The following is an 11,281-nucleotide window of genomic DNA, read 5'->3' on the forward strand; positions in this document are numbered from 1 at the left end:
CGTATTGTAAATTATAGTGATGAAAACATAAGTCGAGGAAAAACTTATATTAAGAGTATTTTTAAAAAGTTAATGTTTTTATTTAAAAATATAAACTGCTAAGCGATTCATATTTTAATGCAATCAAAATGTTCATTTTACATTTTAATCCAATTGTAACATATTAAGCATTCCGATTGACTTAAAATACATCAATAATCTGTTTTAAAAGTCATTTTTCAAATGTTTCTTTTTCTAAACAACATTTATAACAATTTCGTAATTGTCATAGTAAATTTTATCATAATAATTATCATCATAATTATTGTAACAAATTTTATCACAAAACAGCAAGACAATAAGTAATAAAGAATTGTTATATTTTAATTTTCTTATGACAAACTTGGTGCTAATATAAAATTGTTTTAAATTGAGTTTGGGCAGAAATTTGGGGACCCATACCAGTATACCAGTATCAAAATCGGCCTGGATACATCACTGGTTAGTAACTTTCTTGCACAGTTGTTTATCTAAAATTAAATACAGAGGTGTTTAAAAACATACAAAAACTAATTTAAACAACTTATAGTTATTTTAAAACAAAACGAAACTTCAATAACATATATATTCACATATCTTAATATAATTGCTACAGAAAACGTTTAACATTTACCGTTGTTTCATTACTTACTAGGCTTTAAAAGAGCGCGTTTTCAAAATACATGCGGTCATTGGAGAAAGATCTCTTAAGGGAGTTAAAATTTTTTTTTCCTTTTGGAATTTATTTATTACTTATTAGTTTAGAACTATTACATAAAGAATCACATTTAGATAAATAATCATCGTTAAGATCATATTATATATGAAGTAAGTATAGAAAATAGTTATAAATAACATTTTTATTACATATAAAGTAGAAAGGATCACTCCTATTAATTTTTAAAATCGTTTACATTTTGTTTGTTTTAGTTTTTTTTTTAGCTTTATTTTTTAGCAGTTTTTATAATTTTATTTTTTAGAAGGAAAATAGGGCTTTGGATGAGGCCTATTTATTTTTTACGCAACAAAAAAGTTATACTAATGCTATTTCCATAAAATTGGTTATTACTACTTTGAAATTTCTGTGATGCTATTAACTATTTTTGTTCTTTTTTAGAAAATTTAGAAAAATAAATTAAAATTTTGTGCTAACACTGACATGGCTTGTCACATGTTATTGTATGTAAAAGCTAAATTTTGTTATGAGGATTACAGTTCAATTAAAAAAAAAAAAAATGAAGTATATTGTTAGTATATATTTATTTTGTTTACATTGAATCTTTTTAAATTTTCTTGCATCATTTTTAAAATTTTTGTTTGCACATGTTTATTGTTTGCATATATGCTTTGTTGATAAGTATGTGTATGTGGGCATTCGGCAATGCCGACCTGAAAAAAAGGAGGCCAGCAAAAAATTGCCAACCTCATTTCCATGTTTTATGGTCACACCTTCGTATGAAAAAATTATTGCCGACCTCAAAAAGATTGAGATTAGCAAATTATTGCCGACCTCATTTTTCCTAATTCCAAGGGTTGTATAATTGTTTTATAAATGTGTTTAAATATGTATATAAGGTACATATTTAACCTTAAATACATATTTAAATACATTAATTGTGTTTATAGTTGGTACATATGTTTATATTATGTTGTTTCCATGTTTTCAAAGTGCTATGACTTGGTAAACGTGTAGAGCAAGATTTGTCAACCTTGCCAGCCAAGTGATGTAATATAACAGAGAGTTACACAACAGTGTTTAGTGTCAAACTGTTACTGCTTTAGGTCTGGGTGTTTTCAAACCTTTATTATTAATTATTCTAAAAATACATAATAATGTATTTTAATCACATTTTGCGTAATGTTGTTACTTATGTTCTGTTATATATGAATGTTATGTTACTTAAGTTATGTTATATGGATATATATTATGTTGATATATATGTTATATGGATATATATTATGGATATATATTATATGGATATATATGTTATATGGATATATATATATTATATAAATTATGTTATATGGATATTATATTAATTTATGGTGTGTGCTATTGTTGTGTGTTGTTGCTGTGATGTTATTTTTTTGTTATCTTTTGAGTTGATAGACATATGGCTTACCTTCACATTGGTGTCTATTGTTAAAAATGATAAATAGGCAATTTTATTACTAAAAATCGCTGCTTTTTTTTGCTTTTTAGTGAATGTTTAAAAGCAGTTGTTTTTAATGATAAAATTTACAAAATAAATTATGTTCCAGCATAAATTATTTTGTAAAAGCTAACATAAAATAATATTTTACAACTACTACTCTGGTAAATCACAACAGCTTTTTATTCATTTTTTGTATGTAATGTTTTTCTTATTTACATATTCGTTACATTTTTTATTTAAGATTTATCAGATGATGTATTAAAAAGCAAAATATTGTAAAGTTTTGTGAATTTTTTAAAAACATTTACTAATAATTTTTCCAAAGAAATATTTAAGTTTGCAAAAAAGGGTTTACAACATTTTTTTTTAATTTTTCTGTGTTAGCAGTATGTTTATAATTAGAATTGCATGTTTTTGATATCTTCTTTATTATTATTAGTTAATTTTTTTTCAAACATCTCCTAGCTGATATATATTTTTTTTAAAGTCATAAGATTATTGTATAACTTATTTTAAATGGCAGTTTGTTAAATTATTTGTTAAAAAAATTATTTGTGTGTGCTATTTAGAGTAGAATAAAAATTATATAGGAAAAATCTTCAGGAAAGATCACAATCTTCAGGATTCATTTAAGATTTTTCGTTACTAATTTCAATTAAAAGTGAAGTTTAAATGGATGATATTAGGCTAGAAGTAGATATTAGTTTAGAAAATGGAAATGTTAATACGCAAGTTAATCATTGCAGAAATGAATGAGATAGGCTTCGGCGAGATGAAATTAATAAGTGACAAAATGCTAGAAATGCTGCTCGGCAAGCAGCAAATAGTTCAAACCCAAATGAGGAGAGCTTGGTTAGGCGAGTTGAAAATAATTGTTGCAATAATGAAAGAGATAAGCTTATGCAGGATGAAATTAATAATCGATAAAATGCTAGAATTGCTGCTAGATGCGAAAGAATGCATTGTATAGCAAGAAGTAATACTATTCCAGATTATAATTATTTAGGAGAAATGAGTTATATTTGTCAGCATTGTGGTGCTAAGAAATTTAACACATTTTTATGTTGCCATAACTGAAAGGTAGTTATGTTGCAACCTTCATCATTTCTACAAGATTTAGAAGATTTATTTAAAGGAAACTATGCAAGATAAAAATGTTAATCTGAATTTTTTTAAATATATTCGAAATTATAATGCTTGTCTTTCTTTTGCTTCATTTAAAGCTAATGTAGTTCAATGAATCATGGGCCGTCATGTTTTAGAATATGTGGTCAAGTTTTTCATCGTATAGATAATCTTAGGCCAAATCAAGATGTTCCGCTGACATATTGTCAACTATACATCTATGATACACTTGCGGCGGTAAATTTTAGAATGCAACAATGTGGTAATGATCTTTGCTTAAATGATTTAATGTTTCGATTAGAAAATATTATTAGTGAAGAGAACCCAATTGCTCCTGCATTTAAAAACATAGCTGAGTTGGAAGATGAAGAAATTCACTGAGCAGCTATAGAAGGTTGCTCAGTTGTAATAATGTCTTTACTTGAAGGGCAAGATAGATGTTGCTATAATCTCCCTTCACATGGTGATGTTGCGGTTGTATTTGTTGGCGAAGATGGTGCTCCACCTGCTTCCAGGGAAGTTGTTATTTACCCAAGAGGTCATCCTCTTAAAACTATATCAAGTATGTTTGCCAACTTAGATCCTATGGTTTATTCTATTTTTTTCAAAGGAGTGATGCTGGTAGACATAATCAATTGATTCACAACCTTGAACATGCTACATTGGTTAGAAATCATGTTACATTATTTCAGTATTACAATTATAGACTTTCAGTTAGACAGTTAACCTTAACAGAGAAGCGAGCAGTATGATGCCTTACACAAACATGTAAACGACCATGGAAATGATCATCGTATTAGACCAGGACGTGCTATAGTTTTGCCATCAACAATGAAGAAAGTCCTAGAGCTTTATTTAATTTAATTTGTTTAAATATAGTAGTTTTAATAAAAAATGTTTGTTCCAGGTTTTTTTGCTTTTCTGTTTTCAGATTTTTAAGAACTAAGCAACTTAGCTTAGCAAGTTTTGTTTTATATTTTAGTGCAATTGGAAAGAGCTGAAAACTATTTTTTAGAGCGATTGGAAATAGGTGAAGTGATTTTTAGTCAATTTAGATCACTTTATTGTTCTTTTTATTATTATCATTAAAAGGGGTTAATAATAATAAAAATTTTTAGACAGTAGAACTGGTACTGATATTAGTAAGTTTGCTATTTTTTTTAATTTTGTATTGGGTATATTCTTTATTAGATATATATTTCATGTATTTAACATGGAAAACTGTCTGTAATTTGTTGACAAATAATTTTATATACATAAATGTGCCTATATCTCAGTTTATTTTATATTTCTCTGTATATGAATATTTTCTCTTAGAAAATATTAATATACACATACTCTTGAATTCCTTAATTTTTTTTATTACTTAAGAGTAAAACATACTGACTGATATTGCTTCATTTTTTACACTTTTATTGTAGTCTAGATTCTTTGTTAAACTACAATTTATTAACATAAATATTGTTTTATTTTTGATAAACAACTTTATATATATATATATATATATATATATATATATATATATATATATATATATATATATATATATATATATATATATATATATAAAATATATATTTTATTTTAATAAACAACTACACTAACTAATTGTTGTCTAAATGAAAGAGATAGAGCTAGGCAAGATTAAATTAGTCATTGTTGAAATGTAAAAAATGCTGCTCGGCGAGCAGAAAACTTACTTGCCAGAATTTAGTGTCAAGCAGTGTTGATTTTTGTTTATTTGATTTTAAACACTTTAAAACAATACTAAGAATGAATTCTACTATTTATAATAACAGTTTTAAATTAAAATGATTTTAAATTTTTTTATAAATTCAAACATAATTATGTTCTTTTTTTTTAGTTGCCTTTGTCATCACTTGATTAGTTTGCTTACAGTTGAATCATGGTTTTAATTTTGTGATAATTTAATGATATGAAATTTACTCTATTAATCATTAGTCATCAGTTAGAGAGAAGCTGGAACTTCAAATAATAAAGGAAAAAATAATTTTGTTTACTGCGTGTCTTTTTTACTTTTTTTAATATGTTGCTTTGGAGAATGCTTTCTCACCCTCTCTCTTCTAGATGAGAGTTAAATGAGAATTAGTACAGGGAGCATCAATAAAACATGTAATTACTGAGCTCTTACATACTTCTTAATTAACTTTAACCACAATTAATAATGACCATGTATATAAAATATTTTACGAGTTGCTTGCTATTTTATAATATAACTGTTCAAATTGTTTAACCATAATTGTTCAATATTGTAATAAGTAAAATCTTTTTAGTTCAAGTATTTTAGTTGATAAAATATCTTATTAATTTGTGGTGTTATTTGGCCGTGTTTTTATGTTAAGTTGTCTAGCCTTTTTCTAGTTTTCTAGTTGTCTAGCCTTTTTCTAGTTTTCTAGCCTTTTTCTAGTTTTTCTTTCTCTTTTTTTAATGTCTAGCCTTTGTCTAGCCATATCTTTTCTTATTATTTTTATTTTAGTCTTTTTTTATTATTATTATTTTACTCTTAATTATTTTGGAGAGACATGTTTGTAATGTGTCCTTACAAATATCTTATGCTATGCGCTATTGTTTCTGTGTTTTGTGATGATAGAGCTGGACTGTTATAGCTATTTTTTTAATTTTTTATATTTTCTGTTATATTATTATCCTAATTCTACTAACAATACAATGCAAATGATACTTTTGTAATTAAAAATTGTAATTATTTTTTATTTCTTTTAGGTGTTGGCAGGCTTTACTTGATTTTCCTTTTTTGGTACCTGCTGTGTGTAACAGATTTTAAAAAGAACTTAACTGATATTAATGTAGTCTTTTTTTTGTCGTTAACAATAAGCAATGATTTAATTACTAATAACCCGTATTACAGGTCACTTAGTGCTAGTATTTATTGACTATTACTTTTATCACTAATTAATTTGCATTTAATTTAAAACATTTAATTTTTAAATAAATTTTTAGAGTTTTTCCCATAACTAAAATTAGATTTTAATGTTTTTTACAATGTGCAAATAGCTTTAGAACGATTTTACATATAATACTTGAATTAATTGGCATCTTTATATATAATACTTTAATTAACATACAATAAATTAAATTTTTTAAATAAATTTTACTGAAATGAAAAATTGACAGTGTTTTTGGCTTCTACTGAGAACGATAAAACTAATAATCAGAAGACCAGAAATATTTCCAGATATTTTAATTAATTAGTTAATCATTCATTAAAATCTATTTTATAACCAACCATAATAAATTAACATTAATAAATAAACAATATCTGAAAAATTCATCTGCTTTAAAAAAAAAAATCAAAATAGTTAAATTTAAACTAATTAATTTTACAAGAAAATGAACAAATTATACATATTTAATGTAGAAATTTGTAGATAGTATGCAAATTTTGAATTCAGAACATTAATTTCAGCAATTATTAACTTTGACGGTTTTAGACAAAAAGGTTGTTGCACTTGTGTACAACATTAGTAATAAAACTAAGATAAGCAGCCCTCGGAATTAGGAAAAATGAGGTCGGCAATAATTTGCTGATCTCAATCTTTTTGAGGTCGGCATCAGGTCAGCAATAATTATTCGATACTAAGGTGTGACCATAAAACATAGAAAGGATGTCAGCAATTTTTTGCCGACCTCAAACACTTTCAAGTCGGCTGTTAGGTCGGCATTGCGGAATGTTGACCCTAATTCTGAGGGTTGGTAAGGTAAGGTTGGTATTTACACCAGTTTTTTGAGTCAAAATTTTTTTGTTCACTAAAACATTTGCTAAAAAACAAAATATTTACTCAAATCCCAATTTTGTTACCGATATACATAATTCCCAAGTGCTGAGACAAGTAATGTTTATATTGCAAATAAATATTTGAAAATAAGTTTGGAACTTATTTAACTTGCCAAACCAAGTGAAGCAAGTAAAGCAAACAAGGTTTTGGGTATGTTGAGCAATACATTTTTAGGTTTAAACAGAGAATTACTAAAAATATACATAACTTTTGCAAGACCATTAATTAAATTTGTTGTACCTGTGTGGTCTACATGTCTGATAAATGGAACTAATCTTTTAGAAAAGGTCCAGCATCCTGCTACATGAATAACATAACCACTAAAAAAGCTATGTTATAAGAAAAGTTAAGTTTCACTAATTTAGTTGTATAACGGATTCAGGGTGACTTAATTCGAATGAGCATGTTATTGCTTTATTATTCATTATTACTTTATTATTCAAATTGAGCATGTTATTCAATGAAATAATCAAAAAACAATCAAACAATCGAAAAAGTAAACTTAATGAAATTTAGCCAAGAAGTTATTAATCAGCAAGAGGTCATCAAATGAAACATAATCAAGAAATGACTATTTTTTTGCCTAAGCATTATTTTTTAACAAAAAGTGCACCTTTTGACTAATATTGCCTACCTACAGATGTCGTTAATGTTATTTCTGTGAAGTCTTTTAAAGCTATAGTTGACATGGATTTTAAATAATGAAACTATGCTTAATAATGATATAGCTAAGTGGTAACTCAATAAGTAAACTTGGTACACTTACCAAATTATTAGTTACAACTCTAATATATTACTATTACCAAATTATTTATTGAGATATTAACAAAAAAAACATTACTTTGCCATTATACTTCCGCTTGAGATGTTAATATTATCTTAACAATCTGCATAATTTTTTTTGTTATAAAAATATCTAGTTTATATAATAAATATATTTACCAGAGTTTTTTTAAATGATTTAGTTTATACAATCAGATTGGGTTTCTCTTTTTATATAAAAAAATGTTTGCGCTATATTAGGATTTGTTAACTGTAGGTTTTTGACAAAATGAAAGTTGGATTAAGAAGTTGGTTAAGAGCTAAACCAGCCAACCAAAATTGGAAAAAATGAGTTTATATTAAGAAATGATTTATATAGTTTTTTTCAAAAACAACAATATACTGCACCTAAAATATTTAATTGTAATTAAATGAATACTGTTCCTCTACTTTTGATATTTTAAGTGCAGGTATTTTGTTTTCATTTTCTGAATTTATTCAAAGCATTTATTTCGCTATTTTTATTTTAATTTAAATAGCAGGAAAAAAAAAAGATTTTTTAAAAATTTTTATATTTATTTTAATTTTGTTTTAAAACTTTATTAATCCTGATTGCTCTATTTGATTATTATACATTTTATAGAAGGTTATATATAAAAGCATTTTTCTACCTAAAAATTAACTGCAAAAGGAAAAATGTAGATAAATGTTTATATTTCGATTTTAAGTTACCTAAAAGAACTTTTTGTATTGTTGTCATTTATTAATTACAAAAGCACATTAATCAAACCAGTATTTTAAAATCTTTGAGAGAAAAAAAAAAACATTTAAATTTATGAAGTTCTCTCTCAATCTCTCATCTCAAAAAAAAATTTGTTTTGGAATATTTAATTAACTTATTATTTGAGGATTGTTAAAGATATTAACACAACTTGACATGGCACTTAACAATCCCTTAGAAAAAACTAAGAAACATATGTTTGCAAACTATTAAAATTTATGAATTGAAATCCCTTTTCACGAGAATCGCAATCTATAAAAATTAAACTTGGTCATGCGTGTTAAATACAGTTTATTCTCCTTTGTCAACAACTCTTTAAGAATTTGGTGTTTTTAAATGATCAAAAACAATCCTAATTTCTATGAGATTATTTTTGATCATTTAGACAAGTACTTATGGAGTCATTAATCTTTATATTTCATCCTAAGAACTGCTGAACATTGATAAGAAAGAACTTTAAATCACAGAATTAGGAAAGGCAGTTAAATGTAAATGCATTTGATTCCTTTGATTTCAAACCTAGATCAGCGTTTCCAGAATTTTTTTTAAATACAACAGTTCATCTATGCAATTGCATCTCATCCTCATTTGAAGCAGTTTCAAGGGAAAAAAGAGACTGGGTTAAAAAAAGCCTTTATAGAAGAAGTGCAAAATTTCAATTTAGGTGAAGTCCTGACAGATGCTGAAGAAACATTAATATCAGAAACACCTAAAACAAACTGCACACTAGCTAGCCAGTCAGCCGCCACTGTCAAGTATTTACAATATCTTGAAGATATTGTAAATACTTGACAGCGGCTCTCATTAGCATTGTCTGGTCTAGTTGAACGTCTAATTTAAAAATGAGCCTTATTCGCTATGCCACACTAAAATCAGCTGTCAAATAAACATTTTAAACAACTGTTTTTGCTGAATCCCAATAAACATTTAGATTAGATTCAATAGTCTTTTTAAACTTGTACTGCTTTCAAGAATCGAAAAAAGTATTTTGTATTTTGATACTTTAATAAAAAATACTTTGATACAGAGCATTTTGTATTCTAAATATTTTTGCTTGAAATTATTTTGTATTTGTATTCTAAATACTTTTTTGATCAATTATTTGTTTAAGTATTTTAAAAAACTTTTTTGAAAGTATTTTATACAACACAGATTATATGTATATATAGAGAAAAAAAACATGTGCGTCTTAGTTTCTTGTTACCGTAAGAGAGAAGATATAGAAACATTCAGAGCTCAATATATGTTAACTTTAAAATTATAAAGATAATTTTTATTAGAAAAAAAATTGTTTCAAAACAGATTTTTAGTTTCAAAACAAATATTTAGAAAATAATGTTTGAAGTATGACAAAAAGAATTATGTTCAAAAATGACAGTTTAATGTCATAAAAAACTTCTTAAATAAATTTAGTTGGTTTTTAATTTATTTTAGGTGTAAAACCATACATATCAGTTTTTTAATATATATATATATATATATATATATATATATATATATATATATATATATATATATATATATATATATATATATATATGTATATATTTAAACAACTTTAAAAAGTATTCTACACAATAGAGTGCTCAATGTTCTTAAAAGAACAGAGCAATTATATATTATAAATATATATATTCATGTATATATATATATATATATATATATATATATATATATATATATATATATATATATATATATATATATATATATATATATATATATATATATATATATAATGTATATTTTACATATTGTACATTTTAGTGAGTATATGATATACTCACTGAAATTTGCCTAGCAAAAGTTACTAATTAGTAAAGTTTAATAACTAAGTAGTGTTAGAGTAAATAAAGATGTTACAAAAAATGATAAATTACTATATTAAACTTTTGCTTATATTGTACAAGATACCTTTTTCCTACTTTTCCTTCTATTTAAAACATTAAAACAAATAAAACGTTGCTTAAAACTCTTTCTCTTCTTTCTTTTTTCCATTTAATGAATTAAACTTTTGTCATTAAAAGTTACTACAAGATTTAAAATGGGTCAATAAAAGAATAAGGTTATAGTGGCCCTTCGCATTAAAATTAAAAAAATAAACCCTGGCTTATCACATATAACATGAACCAACAGAATTAAGGCGCTTTGAATCTTTAAGACAAAGTTAAATTGGCAATAACACTAAAATTTTTTTTTTTTTTTATTAAGTTTCATTAAATGATAAATAGAAAAATTATTAAATAAGCAACATAAGTAAAAAGGGAAAAATTTTTCTTAAGTTTTTGATAGTTTTAGAATTAAATTATATTCATAAGCATTTTATATAACAGACTTACTTTTTAAATAAACAATCAGTTGCAACAGACAACTCGTCATGGAACAAAAAATATATGGAATCCAGTGAGTTGTTTTATCTTTTATCCTATATATTTAATTAATTCTTTAGTAATTGATTTTAGTTATTGTAAGCATACATAGAGCTAGAGCTTAAAGTTGTATTCAATGAGTTCAGCCGATCAGATGCTACTAATATAGCGCACTGCAATATTACTGTTGTTGCTAATTTATTACGCTTCTGAACTAAGAATTGCAATCAAGCCGGTGGGACTGGAGATAAATTC

At 25.2% G+C, this 11,281-nt stretch overlaps 1 protein-coding gene across 1 annotated transcript in view; it reads right to left on the reverse strand.

Moving 5' to 3' along the window:
• Positions 1-10,840, reverse strand: part of LOC100209202 (disks large homolog 1) — a 44,610-nt gene extending 33,770 nt beyond the window's left edge. The window contains exon 1 of the mRNA XM_065788701.1: positions 10,572-10,840. Coding sequence (XP_065644773.1) covers positions 10,572-10,655 — 84 coding nt within the window. The 5' untranslated portion in view covers positions 10,656-10,840. The remainder of the gene's footprint in view (positions 1-10,571) is intronic.
• Positions 10,841-11,281: the final 441 nt, after the last annotated feature.

This window comes from Hydra vulgaris, chromosome 01, assembly GCF_038396675.1.
Source record: "Hydra vulgaris chromosome 01, alternate assembly HydraT2T_AEP".
Lineage (NCBI taxonomy): Eukaryota > Metazoa > Cnidaria > Hydrozoa > Anthoathecata > Hydridae > Hydra > Hydra vulgaris.